Raw genomic sequence first — 22,222 nt, 5'->3', positions numbered from 1 at the left:
AATTACTACTTTTAAGCAGCCAGGACATTGAATCAGATTATAGAAAACAAAGCCAAATGGACATACAAAATACACCACCTGCCAGCTGGAACAGTGGAAGTGACAACAGGTCATATTAGGACATGGTAACCTGTTAAGTGCTGCTGGTCTACCACTACTCTGCTACTCCTACAGCTGTTACTCTCTTGCTCTAACAAGTAGGAGAATTTTAAGAGGAGAAACAGCAGTTCAGATCAATTGTTCTCTAAGACCTTAACACAGAATGCAATGGAAAGGAGCATTTTTGACAGCTACAACACACAGTCTGAACACAATTTTCCCTGAGCACTGTACTCAGTTTGACTTTCCCTACATAAATTGTTGCACTTCAGACTGAGGTAGGGTGGTGCTCTGAGAGACAAGTCAGTAGACAGCCCAGCTGGCAAAAGGAAGCTGTGGATCTAGATCTAAAGCCAGAATTCAAATTTCTGTGTAACAGCATCAGATGATTTACTATACCCCACTACATCTTTACACATGTGTTTCTATAATGTATAATAAAAATACCATAATACATTATTCCTTCTGCCTAAGTTCACATCTCCCTCTACCCTGTAGTCTATTTATACGTCAAGTTGTACTTTCATCATATTTAAGAAGAGACTAAGTTTAATTATTTCTTCATTAACACTGAATTTAAAAAAATCCTTTAATAATTCTGTTTCTTTAGATATACGCATAGAAGATACTGACACATTCTGACTTACAATGCCAGTTTGGGTCTGTGCTGTGGCCTCATGCTCCTACCAGAACTTGTCACATGAAAGTAAATAAAATTCATGGGCTGAAGCACATTTTTCACATTTTTACTGAAACTGTGATGTGCGACAACACTGACACCTTGTGCCTTTATCTGAAAGACTCAGTAGCAAACCAAAACTAGCAAATACCTAATTTAAAAGGACAGGAGGCTAAGATGCACAACAGGCAGAGAACATATGAATCATAGAAACATAGAATCGTTAGGGTTGGAAAGGACCTTAAGATCATCTAGTTCCAACCCCCTGCCATGGGCAGGGACACCTTACGCTAAATCATATCACCCAAGGCCTCGTCCAACCTGATCTTGAACACTGCCAGGGATGGAGCATTCACAGCCTCCCTGGGCAACCTATTCCAGTGCCTCACCACCCTAACAGGAAAGAATTTCCTTCTTATATCCAACCTAAACTTCCTCTGTTTAAGTTTTAACCCGTTATCCCTTGTCCTATCACTACAGTCCCTAATGAAGAGTCCCTCTCCAGCATCCCTATAGGCCCCCTTCAGATACTGGAAGGCTGCTAGGAGGTCTCCATGCAGCCTTCTCTTCTCCAGGCTGAACAGCTCCAACTTCCTCAGCCTGTCTTCATACAGGAGGTGCTCCAGTCCCCTAATTGTTCTTGTGGCCCTTCTCTGGACTTGTTCCAACAGTTCCATGTCCTTTTTACGTTGAGGACACCAGAACTGCACACAATACTCCAGGTGAGGTCTCACAAGAGCAGAGTAGAGGGGCAGGATCACCTCCTTCGACCTGCTGGTCACACTCCTTTTGATGCAGCCCAGGATACGGTTGGCTTTCTGGGCTGCAAGTGCACACTGAAGCCGGCTCATGTTCATTTTCTCATCAACCAACACCCCCAAGTCCTTCTCCGCAGGGCTGCTCTGAATCTCTTCTCTGCCCAACCTGTAGCTGTGCCTGGGATTGCTCCGACTGAGGTGTACGACCTTGCACTTGGCATGGTTAAACCTCATGAGGTTGGCATCAGCCCACCTCACAAGCGTGTCAAGGTCCCTCTGGATGGCATTCCTTCCCTCCAGCGTATCAAGCAAACCACACAGCTTGGTGTCATGGGCAAACTTGCTGAGGGCGCACTCAATCCCACTGCCCATGTCAGCGACGAAGGTGTTGAACAAGACCGGTCCCAACACCGATCCCTGAGGGACACCACTCGTTACTGGTATCCAGCTGGACATTGAGCCATTGACCACAACTCTTTGTGTGCGGCCATCCAGCCAGTTCTTTATCCACCGAGTGGTCCACCCATCAAATTGATGTCTCTCCAATTTAGAGACAAGGATGTCGTGTGGGACAGTGTCGAATGCTTTGCACAAGTCCAGGTAGATGACATCAACTGCTCTACCCCTGTCCAGCAGTTCTGTAGCCCCATCATAGAAGGCCACCAAATTGGTCAGGAAGGATTTCCCCTTAGTGCAGCCATGCTGGCTGTCACCAAGCACCTTGTTGATTTTCATGTGCCTTAGCATGCCTTCCAGGAGAATCTGCGCATTTGCATTTCAATCTAAAAGGAAAAGGTTAATCATCTAGAAGGATTTGACTTATTTCCTCAAGCACTGTTTTAAATGGGTTCTATACCTACATATGAACAATGGACATAAAAGGGGATGGGGCTATGGAGGTGTGCTGCACACACTTAATTGCAGCAAAACCTGGAAGAGTGCAGTACTTGTAGGAATGAGATCTACATTAACAACACTAGAGGCAATGCCATCTTCCAACTTTGAGCTAACACGCCTCTAATAGTAAGATGCTACAGTGAAAAACATATTTTATTTTTCAGTAAAGCACAAGGAATAGCAGTTGAGCACAGTAAGGTGCTCTTGTACTCCCAATTCTGTTTCATACTCCCTAAGTTCAGTAGCCAAGACAGTACCTACAAAAGCTGATGTAGCTTCTTTGACTCTAGTGAAGCTATACAAATTTCAATTAGGTATCTTTTCTTGAAAGAATAAAATGGAAAAGAAATGGAGTCACCACAAACATACAGTATTTGGAGCAAATGATAGAGTTCTTTCACTTTTTTTTAATGAATTTGTTCTGTACTTTGACATTACTTGTCATGAAAAATGTGGCTGGTCCATTATTAACATGCTGAACTTCACGTTTTGCTTTAAATGCAAATAATAGTGGCTCTAATGCAAATGGCTAATAAAGATGCTTTGTATCTACTTACCTGTATGTCTTTGGAAGTGTAACATTTGAGTTAACATTGAAATAAATATACAGTTGTATACAGCAGTTATGAGGAGTGAAAAAGTAGGTTGATTAAATGCATCTTTATTATTTCTGAAAACTATGGAATTCTGGGGCACGGTTCATCTTGTATGGCTCAAATTCAGACCAATCTACTGCAGAAGATCCACCTGCTCAGCTGAGAGTAACTCTCTACACAACTAACAGAACATTTCTTCAGGTGGAACTCAATGCTTGTGAGAGCTGGTCACCATGGAGGAAGGCCCCACCAATTCTTTGAGGCTCCAGAGAAGAGCAAGAGAATGACTTTCTATGTATGCTTCATATACAGTGGGAAGCTAGCATAAAAAGGACAAGCTTTTTGTAGCAATCTGAGATCTTAAAGAAACAAACTGCATCATTCTGTACCAACTGGAGCATTTCTGGGACATCCAGTCACTCCAGAAGACAGGCCTCACTCTCAAGAAAGCATTTACGCAGGTAAATTTACACATTAAGAGTTCCAATAAGGTGCTCTGAGACTACTTTAATATCCCAAAATTAAATGAGCTAAAAAAAAAAATTAAAAATAATAGTGTAAATACAAATCATCCTTACGTTCTGCAAATTGAACTGCAGTTGCTGCTTGTATGGTGCAAACTCCTGAGCCAGTTCATATCCTTCATGGTAAAATGTAAATAATCCTTGAAGAAAGGCCAAGAGCTGAAAAGGTAAAATTGAGAAGTATTATATATTTTTAACATGTGCTTTTAACACTGCATGACATGAAGATACACTAACTTATAAAAAATTAGTATTGCCTGAGATAGGAAAAGGTTCTCAGCAACTGCTGCACACTTTTTCTATTCAGATGCGTATTAGAAAACAAAAACTAAGGACAGTTGATTTACTACTTGTTTTCGGCAGCGAAATATTGCAAACTACCACCAAAACCCACTCTGTGTATTAGCTCCTGGAACACTCTTAGCTTTCATTATTTGCAATAGAAAAGCTTTGCTGAGCAATCCATGGTCAGACCTTAGGAGAGAGGTTCAACAAGCTTTTCCGTCATGAAGGTGCCATTCCCATAACAATTTAATTCACTGTCCTAGTCATTTTAACCAGAATTCCAGCTGGAGTCTTTGGTGCTGTGCATTTTCTAAGTTCATGCTTTCAGAGTTCAAGGTTTTTCTTTCTTCAAAGTATTTTTTCACTTTCTTCATACTAATTGCTATGGCCTATTTTCCACAAATGAGACTCCTGAAAGTATGTTTTGGACAGCTTAATACAACACAAGGAATCCAGACTAATTCTTCCTGTCAGCTGAAGTTTGTGCAGATCCAGTTGAAAATTCTTTTTAAAGTTTCCCTTAAAAAAAGCTGAAGTAGTAAAAAGTGCAAGTAGATTTTAGCTGTTGAATTAATGTACTCCTACAATCTATTAGTTTTAAAAACCTCCTAACTTACTCTGTTCTACAAAGCATTTTGACATTACTGTGTCATCTTACCTGCTATTAAATAACAAGCATTTAAATTTTTATTATGGATTGCTGTCTTTGTATCTGTAATTTAGCTTATAAAAAAAAGAAAAGGAAAACAACAAAAAAAGAGATATTAAGTGTATGTACAAAACCAAAAGCTGTAACAACAGGACAGATTTATCTCAGTATATTACAGCCACAGGAAAGCTAAGCATTTAGGCTAAGTAACAGGCTGTCCGGGCTGCCTCCTAACTCAGTAAAAAAAAACCACAGGTATTCAAGAACATAATTCTTTTTCCTTTTTCAAACTTCTCTCTCAGGATGGGATGAATGATCCAATGCAAACATTTATCTCTCTCTGTCGACTACTGAAGTAGCCTAGACTCAGGCAACAAAAATGCCATAATTCATATTCAATGCATTTTTCCTTGTGTTACCAGTACCATAGATTATTATAAGTGAAACAGCTTAAAAATGTAGCTTTTACTGTGTTTATATTTTCTTTAAATTTACACTCAGCCCTACTCGAGGAAATGTAGTTAAATTGTTCTGCCTCCCCCATCCCTACTACTCACTATGGTGCTAAGGTAACATGCCTATTTTCAGGAGAACAGCTAAACTAATGTTTTGCAATTTTAGAACCCCATCCATTTGGCATCGCAAGGCATTCCATACCTTCCAACGAGCAAACTTCCACAGCTTGGCAGAGGAGAGATCAAGGATGCAGCACTATGGGCAGATGAGCTAACATGATAACTTGCTGCAATCAGACCTGCGTCTTGCTCTCCCCTTCCTGCTCCTCCTCTCATTCCCCATTCAGCTTTGTCACACATCCTTGCACACCACAGAATCACAGAATGGTTTGGGTTGGAAGGGACTTCTGGAGATCACCTAGTCCACCCAAGCAGGGCCACCTAGAGGGGTTACAGAGGAACATGTCCAGGTGGGTTTTGAATGTCCCCAGAGAGGCAGACTCCACAACCTCCCTGGGCAGCCTGTGCCAGCTCTGGCACTGAGCCCTTCAGTGAGCATCTCTGCCCCAGAAGCCTGCTGTTCTGCTGCATTAGTAAGCTGAAGCAGTTCAAAGTCAATAGACCATCAGTGCTAGCAGAAATAGAAGCATGAAGGCATGCCTGGTAGAAGGACTTGGCCCTTGGTTTTTTACTGGTATTGCATGATCAGATAATCTGGCCTTGGGCAGAGATGATTAAAGCCCATGGCTACCCAGTAATTTGGTCACAAAACCTGAAGAACTGAGAAGATCCTTGGGTATAACAGCCACCTTTTATGGGGCCTCTACAATGGGTGTGAATTCCTGAACCACATCCCACCACTAAACAAACGGACATGAACACAACATGGTCAAACAAAGGGCTCCACAGATTGTGGAAACAGTCTCACCTTGACCTGATCATCTGTCCACCTGAAATCACTATCTCAACTAAGGACTTAGGCCTGAAAGTCTCTTACTGGTTATTCAATTGTTCAATTCTGAGGAGGGTCCAAATACAACAATTTATCTTAAAAAGCTCCAATTACATAGATAGAGTTCTATAATTTTAAGGTTTATAACGTATTTCTAGAAACAATTACATACAAGAAAGAATACTATTTTCCTTTTTCATTAATAAAGTATAAAATAAGTAAATAAATAATAACTAAAGCTCTGGCTCCAGCTGTGCAAAGCCTGTGCTTACAGTCTAGATTCATTTACTCATCAGTGTTCTCAACTACAGCTTCTTGAGATACAGCAGCTTAACTACTCCTGTGATTACTCTGACTTGGTTCAGTCAAAGGGACATGGTTTAACTTTTACTTGTAAGCAGAGGCCTGCTGCTAAACCCTTTCAGCTAAAGAAGCAATGGAGGAGTAATGAGTGCTCAGTGAAACTGCACCAGACCAGAATGTTAGAGCACACCAAAATTACAATCAAAGAACTAGTGGGAGAAAGTATGTCAGCTTATGCCTGAATTACAGATCACTTTAAAGGTCATTTCAGGAGAGTGTACTATAAACTGTTTAAATTTCAGCTTCAATACTTAAAGAATTTTCTACCACACAAAATTATTTTACAGAGCACAGAGAAATACCGAGAAAGAAAATATTTAACACAAGATGGCAGCAAAGCTGAATTTATCAGAAAGCAAAAAAACAGCAGCAAAAAAACCCTGAGAAAAATCTGAACGCATCTTGGTTAAAGTACTTCTTATGTATTCTGGCAGTTGTTCATTGGAGAGGATCTGGCCCTGAGGTTCTCTTGGTCAAATACTCTCTGAGCACTTTGAAAAAGAGGAATAAAAGAAAAGTAAAAATACACTTTAGCAAGTCCTAAACCAGCTTATTCAAGTTCTGTGTTGAAACAGACATTGAGGATGGTATTAGCTCCTATGAGCATGTCACTAGTGGTGGAAGGAACAGGGATCAGAAAATGCCCTGTACCCAATGGGCCTGTGTTATTAAGGCATCTTCATAACCACTTCCATCAGGGCAGGTACGACCATAGCATTGCACAGAAGAGAACTAAAAGCCAAAGACTTTTGCCCTAGGCTTATGCTCACATTGGGGTTTTCTTGTTGCTGGTGTTAGAAATGGTACTACTGCTAAAGGCAGGCTCATAATTTTAAGGAGATTAATATTAAATAATGAAGAGCAATAGCCTTTTTTCCTTTCAAGAAGACTTTCAGAATGTATTTTACAGTGGTCTTCACATGTAAAGAGGTGATTTGTTCCCCCAAACATCACATACAATGCCTGATGTGTTCATATTGACACTTTTTCGTTTCAACAAGTGCTTTACAGTTACTTCATTCTGAGTAGCTACTCAGCCACATCAAGAAAGAGGTCTGAACTCCACAATACAATGCTATTCAGTAACCCAGCACCACAAGGATTTCAACACAGAACCTGAAAGAAAATCCAACCACTTCTTGAGACTTTTATTTATTTTGATGTAGAGCTGGTGACCTCAAGTCTGCCTGGTCATTTCATTCTCACAGGAAGAAGACTGTAGTTAGGTTTTGGATAGGGGAGGAATTTGACCTTTGGCCTGCAGCACATCAGCCAGAAATCTCTATCTCCCTGGTTTCATTTTTTTTTTATAAGTAGATAGCATTTATTCATCAGATTGAAGTGATTGTAGTTAATAATGTAGAAAGCCCAAGGAGAAGAAATTGACTTTAATGTCCACAGTGCATGCAATTACACCAGGGTTTGTGGTTTTGTGTTTTTCTTTTGTTTTAAACAAGCACTTCTGGTCTTTTGCGATACTTAAGGACCACCCCTCACCTTTCATATAGTTCACTCCTTAGGAACCCTGGGCCCTGATTTCTATAGGCCAAGGAAGACCTGGCACTGCTGAGGGACAAAGTGGAGCTCCAGGAAGGCGTTTACATTTCTCTCAACAAGCATAACATCCTCAGAAAGTGGTGTTGGTTTAGACTAGCCTCTCTGGGCCCACAAAGACAAAGCCAAGATGAGAGATTATTGTCACTTACTATGCTTTGCTGTTTAACTTGCTGTAGATGTTAACACTATTTTGTCTTTGAGAAAAAGTTTCAACTAATGATCTGTATGAAAAGTTTTATGCCTTGGGTTTTTTCCCTTGGAAAAAGTCAGGATCTAGGAAGATCACAAATAGGCAGCTGTCAGTTACTCACAGTAGTACAAATCAGTGACTCCTTCAAACGAGATACAAAGAACAGCAGAGAAATCCACGGCCTGAGGAGCAGCTGCAAAAGTCTACTCCAAATATTGTAATTCTCTATTCAGAGTATGAGTCACTAGCATTGTGTACCTTAAAATCTCTCCCTGCTCTTCCCCAGGAGGAAACATACTCCACTGCTAGCAATTTTTACTGTCCTACTGTCCTAGGTGCAACCCACCTGTCAATTTTTGCTAGGCTACTTCTCCCACTCAGGTTCCCAGACCATTCTTACCCTTTGGCATAGACAAACTGAAAGATGCCGGAACAAGCTCTAGCAGATAATTTGTTTTTCAAGTTCTATTCCCATGTCATGAACTTATCCTTCTTCCACACGGGCATCACAAACTTCCCCTTCACTGCATTAATAGCCTTTCTTTTATTTAGTTAAACTCTCCTTCAAAGAGTCTACTAGTAATATGTCAGACAGTTATACAGAGACATAGCATTGAGCTGATAAACTGGAGGCATAATCAGCACACACACTAGAATGCCCCACAAGCAGCAGAGCTCCTGAGGAGAAACGTCTTAATAGACAGACCACCAGGCAGCTTCTAGCATCTGAGCATTTGTAGAGCACACAAAGAAAAATGAATAATACAGCAATTCTTTTGATTTGTGATTCTAAAGTGTTTGGCTTTGTCCTTATCTACTTGCATCTAGGAGCACATGCTCATACTTCCAACATCATTTACATGAACTCTGCATTTTTAGAAAGCTTATTTTGAAGACTTCATTTTTTAATTCTTTTGTTCTCATGGTATTGCTGATGTGTATCATAATCTACTTGTATACTTTGCTTTATACTTTTATTCTAACACACTGTATGCAACAGACTAGGAACAAAAAAAAAAAAATAAGAATTTTGAGGGCTCAAAATTTTATAACTGATGTTGCAATTTAAGCTCCATTTATATCCAGACTGCTTATAGAAAAAATCCCATCTGGAGCCAGAAGACACTGTCTGCAAGGGCTGTCATTACCCAGCCACCAGAGTACCCGTACCTTCCTCTGGAACACCAAACAATGACCTGTGCATAACAAACAGCATACTGGACGAAATGCCTACTGATGTGACACAGGATGCTAACTGATCCACTCAAAAGTAAATTTTATGCACTGGATGTGTACACCTGGTGACAAGAACACCCAGGCCCACGAGACTGAGCCTACCAGTAACCTCCCCTGCTTGCTTGCCCAGTATCAACACTGGTGAATTGATAAATCGCCCTCTCATTTTAGTAATTCATAGCTGCTGCTGTGATGGCTGACAATGTGGGGACAGCTCCTGGTCAAAAGGATAAAGCTCAGTGTGTCCAGATAATATATATAAAATCAAATCTATTTTTCCTCTCTGTGTAGCACATAGAATGAAAGATGCCCTATTTTAACTATATGGAATTGCACAGTAATATTTCCCTATATACAAAGTCTTCTAAATTTAGAAAGTTTCTATTACTTTAAAGGAGCATAAAATCTCCTATACCAGGGTCAGAGCTAGGTCAGAACTGCTAGATTTTTTCCAGGATGTGAGAGTTTCACAGAAGTAGACACAGACACACTCTGGATTAAACTGTGACAGGTAGAAAAATGTTCTTATTTAGAAATCTGAGCAAAGTTTTAGTCTCTAAGATTTGGCAGCTGTATGCCATAACGATAGGATTTCTGTAAGTACTGCTTGCTGAATCCAGGTTCATTAGTTTGCATCAATGTCAAACACTCGTTATACAACACATTTTCATCTCATGGATAAGAGACATCTGAGATGTTCTTCTTGGTGACACTTGGTGTTAGAGATGTAATTCAACCTGTTTCACAGTCATGAGTGCTGTTTCAGTTAGTTACAAGGAAGCTGGAAGATGGTGAGATGGTGTGGAAGGAGAGAAAAAGTTACACCTGCCATGTTCCTATTCCACAACTGATGCTCTGCTATGCTCAATACGCTTAATGGGAAGGGGCAGATGACATTGGAAGTTCTCTGTCAAGGGCGACAGGTACTAACTAAACAGGACAATTGGCAATCTAATCCTGTATGACATGAAGAGTAGTAATACTACAACTATTCTAGAGATTCAGAACAGCCCTGCAGAGAAAGACTTGGGGGCGTTAGTCAATGAGAAACTTAACAGGAGCTGGCAGTGTGTGCTTGTACCCAGAAAGCCAACCATATCCTGGGCTGCATAAGAAGGAGCATGACCAGCAGGTCGAAGGAGGTGATCCTGCCCCTGTACTATGCTCTTGTGAGACCTCACCTGGAGTATTGTGTGCAGTGCTGGTGTCCTCAACATAAAAAGGACATGGAACTGTTGGAAAAAGTCCAGAGGAGGGCCATGAGGATGATCAGGGGACTGGAGCACCTCCTGTATGAAGACAGGCTGAGAAAGTTGGGGCTGCTCAGCCTGGGGAAGAGAAGGCTGTGTGAAGACCTCATAGCAGCCTTCCAGTACCTGAAGGGGGCCTATAGGGATGCTGGGGAGGGACTCTTCATTAGGGACTGTAGTGATAGGACAAGGGTAACGGGTTAAAATTTAAACAGGGGAAGTTTAGATTGGATATAAGGAAGAAGTTCTTTACTGTAAGGGTGGTGAGGCACTGGAATGGGTTGCCCAGGGAGGTTGTGAATGCTCCATCCCTGGCGGTGTTCAAGGCCAGGTTGGACACAGCCTTGAGTGAGATGGTTTAGTGTGAGGTGTCCTTGCCCATGGCAGGGGGGTTGGAACTTGGTGATTTTAAGGTCCTTTCCAACCTGGACTTTTCTATGATTCTGTGATTCTTTAACTATGCCACAGAAATATGCTAGCACATCATACTGAAGAAGCTTTTGGTAATGACTGACCCAGAAGATAGCCTACGGGGTGGGGGTGTGTGGAAACCCAGTCCAGGAGAAAATCCAGATCTAAATATGGATTTTGAAACAGAACTCTTTTATGCATGTTAACGTATGCTTTAGTACATGTGCAAAGTAAACTAAAGACCAGTAAGTCCACCAACAAAATCTAAACTTACCTATTCTACAGAAAAAAATTATATTTCACTTTATTTTATGTGTAACTCAGAAAAATATATATGTACACTGTCTACATGGAATATTTAAATCCAAAAGGTGGCTCAGAATTTTAGCCATGAAGCCAAGGTATTAGGAAGCATCTATTATATGTTGCACAGACACAACATTACATATTTTTCCATTAAAATGTTATGCACACTCCAAGTGGTCAGACATTTCAACTGACAGTAGATATGAAGCTCTTACATTATCCTTTAATAAACATGGAAAGTGCCCAAGCCAATATCTTAATGTCTGCATATATACAAGCCAAGATCTTAATGTCTCTCTATACACAAACAACCTGCAATCACAACTTAAAGGGAGCAACCCAGATATTTTAAACTCAATTTTCAGCTTTAAATGCATACACTCTAAAGAAAATAAACCATAAAACTTACAGGTTCTACAAATTCAAATTTCTTTTTCTCTTGTACTTCTTGAATTTTAAAAACATATTCTAATGATGCTTCATAAAAGTTTTGATGTTCTCTGTCAATCTGTGTATCTGCCTAAAAGACAAAATGAAATATAGACAACATTAATTTACTCTCATGATTGATTTAAAAACAGATTTTGTCATTAACGAGCAGATCTTCCAAAAGATTACTTTACAAGCTTCATGGTCAGTTTTCTTCGTGAAAATTAGAATACCTACTTAAAATAGCTAAACATAAGTTTAAGAAACTAGCATCACACATTTTAGTCTCATGCCTTTTCTCCACTCCTTCTTAGTTTCCTCTTTATTTTTGCACTTTAATATTCTACTTTTTAAGATACCCTAGGGGGAAACATAGAAAGGCAGCAGCAGGAAATCTCTCCCTGGTATATGGCAAGCTTAGAGAAAGAAACAGAAGAGAGGATAGGAATTAAGGATGGACAAAAAGATAATTATTTCAATTGAAAAGTTTGACTATCACATGTACTAAAATTATATCTATTTCTGAGCTTCAAATACTTTCCCCAAAAGATATTTTCTTTCTTAAACAGACTGTCTTTAACAATGACATCTTGAAACTTACTGTTTCACAATATGAGTCTCATGCTCTTGGGATATAAATATATTTAAGTCCTTAACCTCATAAATCAATTATTTTTCATGTTTTAATTTTCAAATGCCAGAACCACAAGGCAATACTTGTCAGAAGTGCCTGACTAATAGCAACCAACAGGAAGATACAGTAACAAAACAACGTCTTCTGCCTAAATAGCTAAAGAATTAATTCTTATCAGCTGATAAAGTGTAACAGGCTTTTATCCTCAATTTAAACAATCCATAGGAGAAGAACCTAACAGACAAGTAGTGTAGTATGTGGATAATGCTTAAGGAAGAGATGCAGATTTAATTTTAATTCATCTTCCTTCATAACAAATCATTTTCTCAAGCAGATTTCTTTTGGGCTGCATTAGTTAGGCTTTGGTCTTAGGTCAGAAAGAAATTCTATCAAGTATCAACAACATGAGTAACACCAGTTCAGCTAGTTTTGACATATGTCAGTTAAAATATAGCAGTATATTTCTGTATATTCCCTAGTTCAACTCTGGCACTAAAAAAAAAAATCAAATAAACGAAAATTGGAAAAGCTAGATATTGTCTTCCCTTGACAGCAAACACTAAACCAGCAAATAGACCAGTGTTTTCATATTTTTAACAATACAAATGCAAAAAAGTCAGTGTTTCCCTTCAGACAGGACTTGGCTTACAATAGTACCATATATAATTAACATTGTTTCTTTAGTCAACAACATGCTACTACCATGATTTGGCTGCACAGACTCTTTAACAACATTGATTCACTTCCCCACCACAGTGCTCCAACACTGCTTCAAAGCATGGGCCTCAATAATATGCTTCAAATGATGCAGTACTAGCATTTCCTTGCCATGCTTATAAAAACCTAATCAGGAAATATATGCAAATAACTCTCTATAGAATATGTTCAGACCATCAAACTTTAGATGCCCAATTAATATGCTCTCAATTGTACTCAAGTGAGATATGTAAAATAGCCCAAAAGGGTACGAGAACTACTCCTTGCTCATCCCAGTGCTCTTTAACCCACATAATGAGATAAGGTACCAAGAAAACTCAACATTCAATGGAACAGTGGCTTAAAAAAAGAAGTATTTTTCAGTGTGACAGCAGCAGTCAATAAAAGGTATCCCATCTCACTAAATGCATGATGCTGCCTTGAGGCGAGGACTTCCCTTCACTTGCACTAAGCCTTGCAGCCCCAGCCACCAGCCCCCTGTAGCTCTTTGCTCGTGCCCTGGCTCTGCTGTGGACTGCTCCAGCGAACTCTGTCCTGGCCACATAGGCTACAAATGGGGCTCACTGGAATCACTCTAGATGTGAGTTAACAGCAATCACTTGGATTTCAGGCATGGAATTGGTGTGCTTGGCTTTCCTTTTATTTCTGGTACAGACACAGGCCAAAAGGTACCCAGTTAACATTTTTGGTACTGATTTGCTCTTGTACGTTCTATTTATGGTGCGTCCACATCACTGATTCAGCACACCTACAGCTGTACAAAACCATGGAAGACAGAAATGACAAATTATGCCCTAAGTGCTTTATAAGCAGGGCATCCAGAAAGGCAAAAAACCTCAGCATCAGTTACAACATTTTTAAATCCAGAGACGTCATGTAAGGACACAGTGGAAAAATTTATTCTGGTTTTCCATTAGTTTATAAACTTGAGCCAAATCTGTTGTTATTCTACCACAGTTTATTAGATTCCCAGTTGTTACTTTTCACTTCAGTTGCTGTTTTTAGGCTGCAATTAACCTCATGCCTCCAGAGTAAAATATTTTATTTCTTTCATTTCTATTCTAGCATTAATTGATGATTAAGTTCACTTTTCCACATTTTGATAAGATCCCCCCCCGCAGCTGGTGCTGTCTCTAACAGAACTGCTTCTCAGCAATATACACAGTATTCAGAAAAAGTGAAAGTTGTACATATAAAACATCGACATGCAAGTGGAATAATTAAGCAATTCTACACAACTAATGTCTTATCTACAGTAATTAGTATATAGACAACTCAGGATTATAAACATTATTGCAAATTTTTAATAGCTAAGCCTCCTTTAATTGGAATTATGGTATTATTGGTAAACATGAAAAGAAATCCTACAATTTGTGACTGAGTGATGGTTACATCTTCTGTGAAAACTGAACTCAATCTGCAAATTAATCCCCATGATTTTAAAGTCACTGTCGTAAGAATAGTCTCATCAAATAATTTTTAACTACTTTTGGCACAAATCCCAAAGTGTCATTGATATCAAATTGCTGGTTTTACTGTAATTTGCCTCAAACACAAATCATAATTATTTCTACCAGCATACTGAAAAGCCCTGGAATCCTCCTGTTAAACTACATGTCTTCACTGTTTGTTTTTTCAACAGAAAAGAATTAGCCATACAGCCTCTTCAAAGCTGAAGGTGTGGACACCATTTGAGGGCATGATGCTGCAGTCTCAGAATAAGGTGAAAAAGAGGAAAAAAGCATCATTAAGGTTATCTCAGATCAGTCTCCCAGATTAAAGCCTATGTGAAACAAAAGCATTTCATCATGTCATAAATTAAAGAGCAAAAAGAAATTAACTGACTTTCAAATATTCTGCAAATACCTTATAAAAGTCACATTTTTATTGTAGTGATGTAATTCTGGTTTTGTGATCAATAAACATTAGCTGTATTTGAAATACACAAAGTTGAACACATAGAACATTGCCTTCTTAAAATATTTAAGACTTATTAAGGTCATATTAATTCCACTCAAGAATTTATATTCCCCAGAAGTGTGACCACAAGAAACCACCCCAATTTCACATTAAAAAAACACAGCAAGTCTTGAAGAGCACCAGTTTGCTACCAAGATCTCTACGCAAATGTGAAACTGGGTAAGAGTATGTTTAGTGCTTACATCTTGCAAATGAGATTCCTTCTTCTTTGCTGATAAATTTAAGTGCTTCTCTAGGATGGAATAATATTTCTCACTTTCCTTGTCAAACTTCTTCTTCCCATCCTGAAAAACAAAACATTTCTAAATAAAATATTTGACTAAATATCATAACTAACCTAAATTAAAAGAAAGAATATGTGCCAAAAGCTACTTTTGTTGGTTCCAATGTTTTTAGGGTTTATTCTGAAATAGGCCTGAAGATACTAGGAGGACTGACTCAATTATTAAACGCAAGATTAAGCAGTTTCCCATAATAAATACACATGAGGTTTTATGTAGGTGGGATCTTGCTAAGCAGACATTTAATGCAAAATAATCTTCCCCAAGTTTTGTAACTGTACCTACCTGTCACACTGTCTTCACTGAAGAAAAATACTGTGGAAGAGGTAGATGAGTATAATAAATTTGATGATGATATACGCCTACCTTTTGCATTCAAGACTAATATGCTTATTTTCCACCCATACTCTTAAAATATGAGGATGATGGAAAAACACATACATGGTTGCAATAGGAAATTCGTCCAAAAATCTGTTTCCAATAATGTTTTGATGTGTCTGAATATTTAAGCTTATTTCATTTAAAAGAGTTATCCTGCCTTTTTCCTAACCCACTCTTCTTAAGTTTTTCCCATCACAGTCAGACAATGCTCACATTTCTACCATCAGACTACTTTAATGCATGATAATTCAATAAAAGGCTACTGCTATGAGTAAATTAAGAAACACCTGATTTTCCATTATCTAATTTAGAATTCATACATCAAATTTTTTTTCAGTCTGTTACTCTGCAATTTAAATTTGAAATTTAAGAAAAAGGCAGCTTTCGCAAAAGCTTTTCCATCTCTCAAGAAGTGCCAAATTTCAGGAAATAGGAAGAGAAATTAAAGTAAATATCCATCAGATTATTATTAATGGTAAAAATAGAATTTTGAATTATAAAGTTATATATCCTCCAATTAAGAGTATCTCTCTGTCAGTGACTTTTACTACCTTAGGTAAGTCCTAAGGATTCTCTGCAATGATTGACAACTTCAATATTTTGAGAAAACAAAGAAAACTCAAGATGAACCAGTCCTGCTTACACATGTGCAAAAGCTATTAATAGTGGAAAATCCAGCTCCTGGACATAACACAGTAACATCAGGTCATCTTCAGAACTGTAGTGATTCTTTTCCTGACCCCTTTCCCCCTAGAAATAGTTATATACAAAAGCAAATAGCTAGCCTGCATTGTAACATCACCCTGTTTTTCTTTGCCATATCATGGGAAAGTGAGGTTAGTCAGAGAATTAAGAAATATGAAGAAGAATTTCATGCCACGAATGAAAACCTAACAACCAGCTGTAACAACAAACCACTTACTGATTAGCTCCAGTGACTAAAGTTTACAATGGTAATCATACTGGATTACAAAACAGTATAGATATTTCTATCCTGCAAAAAGTTCAAACATATTTAGTATAAAAAATATGCACAATTTAATGTTCTCATTACCTCAAAATAGAAATATCTTCAGAAGACATCATAAGGAAAGGAAGGCACCTGGCCCAGCAAAAATTAATTAATAACACAGAAAAATTCCCAATGCTTTCTATATTTAATTGCAGCTATGCAGATATGAAGAAAAAAGGCAAAAAAAAAATAATAAAAAAAATAGAAGCTTGCATTTTGCCTAGCAAGGGAAAATAAGCTATATGAATTATCTTCTGAAATCTTTCCCATACAACATTCTTGAAAGAGAGAGAAGGCAGGACTCATCAAATGACTGATCAGCTGAGAAATTAACCTCTGTGGGACTGAAATCATAGGTCGGTTCCACAGCCACAGTTCTATTGGGAATAATCAAGTGCCAGGTCATTATGACCAAGCAAGAACAACCTCAGTATCTCAACATCTCCTTCAGTCAGACAGAGAAATACAGTTCAGTTGATCACACACCACAGGTAAGAAGGTGTAGTTAGTTGCATACTAACTTATCTTCTCAGACAGTGATGTTAAGATGCTGAATGAAAAAGAAATAACTAGATTACTTTAAAATCCAAGTGACACTGGTAAAAAAGCCAGCATCTTGAGGAAATCCACAAGTCAAGAAAAACTCAACTGTCACAGTGAAAAGTGAAAAGAAAATTACTTCCCCACCCCCAGCGTCCATGTCACTCCAAGTTAGGAGAGGATTCTGCCTGATCGCAATATTGAAGCTTTTAGTGACAAGCGGTTGGAGTTCATTAGTAGATACCCTGTCCATGAGACTTATCTTCTTCAGAAGGTAACTTGCCATAGCCTTCAACAGTGAGGCCTGGGTGCAGATGACGCATACTACAGATCTGGGCTTGACAACATGATGGCATTTGCTTCCTCAGAGGCTGGACCAAAGGAAAGACACGTGAAGCCACAGGCAAAACTCCTGCAGGATTACCTGTGTCACACTAGGAATCACCCAGCCCAGTCAGCACCAATTCCCTCCCTAATAGATTTAGGATATGAGCAGTAGGTATTCCTCTTGCTTTGTGAACTATTTGTCTCAGAATCAAGCTGATATACAGGTGATGGATGATCCAAAGTCTAGTTAGCCACCTGAGCTCACTATAACATAACCTTTACTAACAAGAGCTGAAGAGTCTGAAGTCTAAGCTGCTTGGTAAGAGTCAGAGAAAAGGTGTGAAAATGGAACTTGTCTGTCTGAAATAGCTCCTCTCCTTGATACAGCACATCAAATGCATGTCAATATCAAGAGGGATCCATCTATGTATCTAATATGGCTCCCAATGCACCAAATCCAGCTGCTTGTATTTTGTGCTAACATCTACAACAGAACATATGAATTATGTATGGCATTACCTATTCTCTTCATAGGTATAAAGGAAAACATAGAAAGCATGTTATCTGAACAGATACAACTCCCACAAGAGCAAGAAAAAAAAATCAAATAAACTAATTCTGGTTGCAAGCCATCTTGTATCTCAGGTGATGCTTCATAACTATCTCCATGGCACTGTCCATGAGGACACACAGAATTTGAAGGCTCTCTTGGTCTTCTGCCAGCACTGCCACCCTCCTCCCAGGCTGCATCTCTCTGATGTAACAGATCTGCTCAACCACTACCTTCACAGTTTTTATACCAGCAAAGTCAAAGAGAAAATTAACAATTTGGAGCTTCCTCAATATCAGGACAACTTCAGGCCCAGGTGCAGTGTTTCCAGGGGCAGCAGATCCTCTTTCCCAGACTTTAACACAACAAAATTTCTCCCTTCAAAGCTAGCAGTGGACAAAGTAAGAAGAAAAAACTTAAGTAGACTGAAAATAAGGTTTACTTGCCAATTTTGACTGCGTTATCGTCTATGTAGTGACACTTCTGGGAATACAGCTGCAATGCCAGCAGGGCAGTGTTTCTGGCACTGTCCTGATCACTCAGGCACATTTCTGGGAAAAGGCTATAAAATACTGGCCCCAACAGGTGAGCGAGTTCCCTTCACTTGAAAGGTCCTCCGCTATGCCAGTAAACCCCACATATTTGAATGTACCAAAGCCTCTGAAAACTGCTGCTTCATAAAAAATAAGAAATAAAGATACACTCAGAAGCAGATGATTCATTTTCTGGAAGAGAAGAAACACTTCAGTTTAAGCCAAGATAACTCTCACCTTGCACACTTAGCCAGTGACTCACAGGCATACAGGCACATCCTAAGTGGAATCACAGACTTACCTCATTCTAGCCTTAGCCTTTTCTTCTGCTACACTCAAAACACTCTCTTATACACAGCTGCTGCCCAGACTAGTCATCTGAATCATGGTACCAGCAGTCTGTGCCCACAGGACTGAGAATTTTCCACATGCCAAGAGCTTTACAAAGAAGGTTTCCATGCAAAACTATCTCCCTGCAAAGGAGGAGACAGAGAATTGCTTCTGCCTCTAGATTCTACCTTGGATCAAATCCCATGGACAAAAGAGATGTGGTTGGCTAAGAAAGCTCATGCTGTACTGTTACCAGAACAGCCACCACCAGCCATGACACAAAAACATAAGGTACATCGCCATTAGGAAGATGCTCTTCCTGATCTCTGTGCACCATGTCTTTTCTTCCCTTCAGCCTTCAGCTTCCTTCCTTCCTTCCTGCAAGTAATCCTCATCCTTTCTCTTTGTCCTGGAAACTTAGCCATTTCTGTCAAAATATCAGCTAGAAACACATGAAATAATTAAGAAGGTGCAATAAAAACATCAAAACATAGAAAAAAATTACAAAATACTAATCCTTGATGTATTTTACACTGATGTAGAAGACATCAATACCTTTTGTATAGACCAAGTTCTGCAGACTCTAAGCACTATAAATGTCTCTCTATAGTTTAAACATTCCTTGGTGTGCCAGGTCAGTAAACCTTAAATCAGTTAAAATATTTACAGTTTTAAACACTTCAAATTTCTAACAATCCCATTAGGAAAGCCCTTAACCAAATGCTCAGCTTCTAGCACGTAATGGAGTCTTACTGACTTCAGTACCCTCTTGACAGTGTCAAGTCATGTAACACAAGATCCAGGTTTAATTCCTGGCTTTGTTCTCCCTGCTTAATTTTCCTCTACAGTTTTATTTCAAAACTGATCAGAAAATCTCCAAAAAGAGAAAATCATCTTTTCAGGAACAAATCTTTCTCAGGATACCACTAATTAAAGTGTGCCAGTTAGAAGTTTAACTCAAAAGATATTCTCCCATCCCTCTTGCTTTACATCAACAGCTGTGAAAAGATCTGACATCAGTTATTAAAAAGGTGACTCAGTTGGGTCAGGTGATATTTTTCCTATTCAGAAAGATTTTGATTCCATGCTGTAACTAATCACATGCATGCAATGAATCACTGACATGATTCCTATAAATTTTAACCACAAGCTGTATATTTGGATGTAAAGCAAAAAGGGGTACTATATTTTGAAGCTGACCTCTCTTTTCCAGTGGGATCATCAAGAAATCAGATTTTGTCTTGTAATGATCTAAGTTTGCCACTACTTTGTGTCCAGTATTTTATGTCAAAATTGTTATATGTATCTTCAGAATTATTACATGAGGATTTGCCATCCTTGTTTCTTTCCATTTTTTTTTCAGTTGCAATAACTTTTGGTATCATACTTATCTATTAGCATATCTTAACTCAATCTTACATCTGTCTCTAAACAAGATAATTTTACTCTTTGTCCCAGAATTCATATGTAAACTTTAACACACTAATCCTTTAAACAAAAAACCCTGTGCATTTATTTCAGATTAATTTTTAATAACAATATGCTTGTGCAACCATAAAACAAGCACACTTTGTAGGAGGTGATCTTAAAAGGATCAAGAAAGGAAAGGAAAATAGAAAACATTGCAAAAAAAAAGAAAAAGGAGAAAAAAATTCAACAAGAATCTCTTAATTAAGAAACAAGTGAACATTGTGAAACATAGCTGTGATAATTTCCCCCCCACCCAAAATTAGTACATATTTTTCTCCCCAATTCAAGATGAGATGCAGAAACTGTAGAAACTGGCACAAAAATGCAACAGTAAGACTTGAATATACATCAAGTTAGGCGCATTTGTCAGTGGAAGAAACTGAAGGCAATGGTGAACTCCACAGAGATCAATAAATCCACATCCCCTTTCCTCCTCTTTGACAAGTGCAAAAATGTTGATATAACAACACACTGGAGATGGTCCCTTCTTGGAATTTTAGACTTAAAATATATTTTTCAAAGCCACCTTTTCCATTACCTTCCAGACAAAAATTCAAAATGTATTTTTACGAAGTTACTGGAATTTTGTTTTGAGTTGTAAATTTTGGGATCATCTCTTACAAAGTAGTAGGATAAAGAAAAGTAGAACTGTAGACTAGAAAATAAACTAAGTCTTGGAAATCCTGATTTGAGCTCAGATCCTATGATTTCCTGGAAAATGTGGGACCTCAGAGTCTCACAACATCTCTTCTGAGGAGAAGAGAAATAAATTCACCTTCCATTTTATTTTGTCTGAGGTTTTGCTTAGAATTCTCATGGAGCTGGTTGGTGTGTTGGGAGAATGGTATTTTTTGCTTTGTTTTAATAAAACTGAAATTATCATAGTCATTTGAGACTCCAGACTGCATTCTGATAGATGTCTGGAGGTGGGGGGATTTCTTTTTGGTAGAGAGTTTGATTCATTATGTGAATGCTCATAGTTCAAGATAAGGCCAAAAGAGCTCTTCCAAAAGGAAAAGTGAAAAGGGAATATAAAACTCCTTCCCTCCTTCTCCCTATCAGAAATTAATGTATTGTGAGGCAATAATGTTTCTCCAAATCCATGAGAAAACTAGGAAGTTACAGGGTATCATTTGCGTATTGCTAGCAAATAACATGGAGTGGAACAAAGTTATTTTGTAGTTTATAAAGACATGATTGCCACTCAATATAAAATAGGGATAATATAGTCACAAATTATGACTTATGTTACTCATAACTGCTAGTGAAAATACTTCCAAGTTGAAGCTGAATACATCATGTAGAAAATTAAATGTCTCAACAACTATAAACCTATCTTTACTAAAATAGAACAACCATACGCAAACCATGAATATCCAGAAAAAGAGTATGGTGTAAGACACAAATAATTATAATAAAAAGAACATATTGCAACTATGAAGTGTAACAAGGCAATAAACCAGGAAGACAAGAGTGTTTAGCAGCGTTAAAGCTATGAAGATAGACATTAAAGACTGTCAGTTTAAAAAGTAACCTCAATTAAAACAAGGTAAGATATGCATAAAACTAAAACATACTTTAAATAACCCAAAACTAATTTAAGTTTAGGACTGAATTCACATCTGTGTCAAATACTGAATATACCTTCAAGAGATAATTTACTTTAAAGTTCATAAACCTCTGAAGAAAATTTCCTTTTCCCTCCTTTATGCCTTGACAGGTATCAGGTGCTTTCAAGTGTGTTTCCTGGAAGAGGAGAATCCTACAGCTGTTTCCTGATACTTCCCTATGTAATTCCATCAGATGTGAGCAGACAGAAGGTACTTACCAT

At 38.4% G+C, this 22,222-nt stretch overlaps 1 protein-coding gene across 2 annotated transcripts in view; it reads right to left on the bottom strand.

The window, feature by feature from the left end:
• ARHGAP42 (Rho GTPase activating protein 42) overlaps window positions 1-22,222 on the bottom strand; it is a 153,654-nt gene that overhangs the window by 37,349 nt on the left and 94,083 nt on the right. For both annotated transcript variants that reach the window (XM_062607757.1, XM_062607756.1), the window contains exons 5-7: window positions 15,150-15,251; window positions 11,617-11,727; window positions 3,608-3,712 (exon numbers count right to left, since the gene is read on the bottom strand). In XM_062607757.1, the coding sequence (XP_062463741.1) occupies window positions 3,608-3,712; window positions 11,617-11,727; window positions 15,150-15,251 (318 nt within the window). The remainder of the gene's footprint in view (window positions 1-3,607; window positions 3,713-11,616; window positions 11,728-15,149; window positions 15,252-22,222) is intronic.

The sequence above is a fragment of the Pezoporus occidentalis genome, unplaced genomic scaffold (assembly GCF_034315485.1).
Source record: "Pezoporus occidentalis ecotype Australia unplaced genomic scaffold, CSIRO_AGI_Poc_V1 ctg125, whole genome shotgun sequence".
NCBI lineage: Eukaryota > Metazoa > Chordata > Aves > Psittaciformes > Psittacidae > Pezoporus > Pezoporus occidentalis.
The sequence above is the reverse complement of the archived record's forward strand: the minus strand, read 5'-3'. Positions and strand labels throughout refer to the sequence as shown.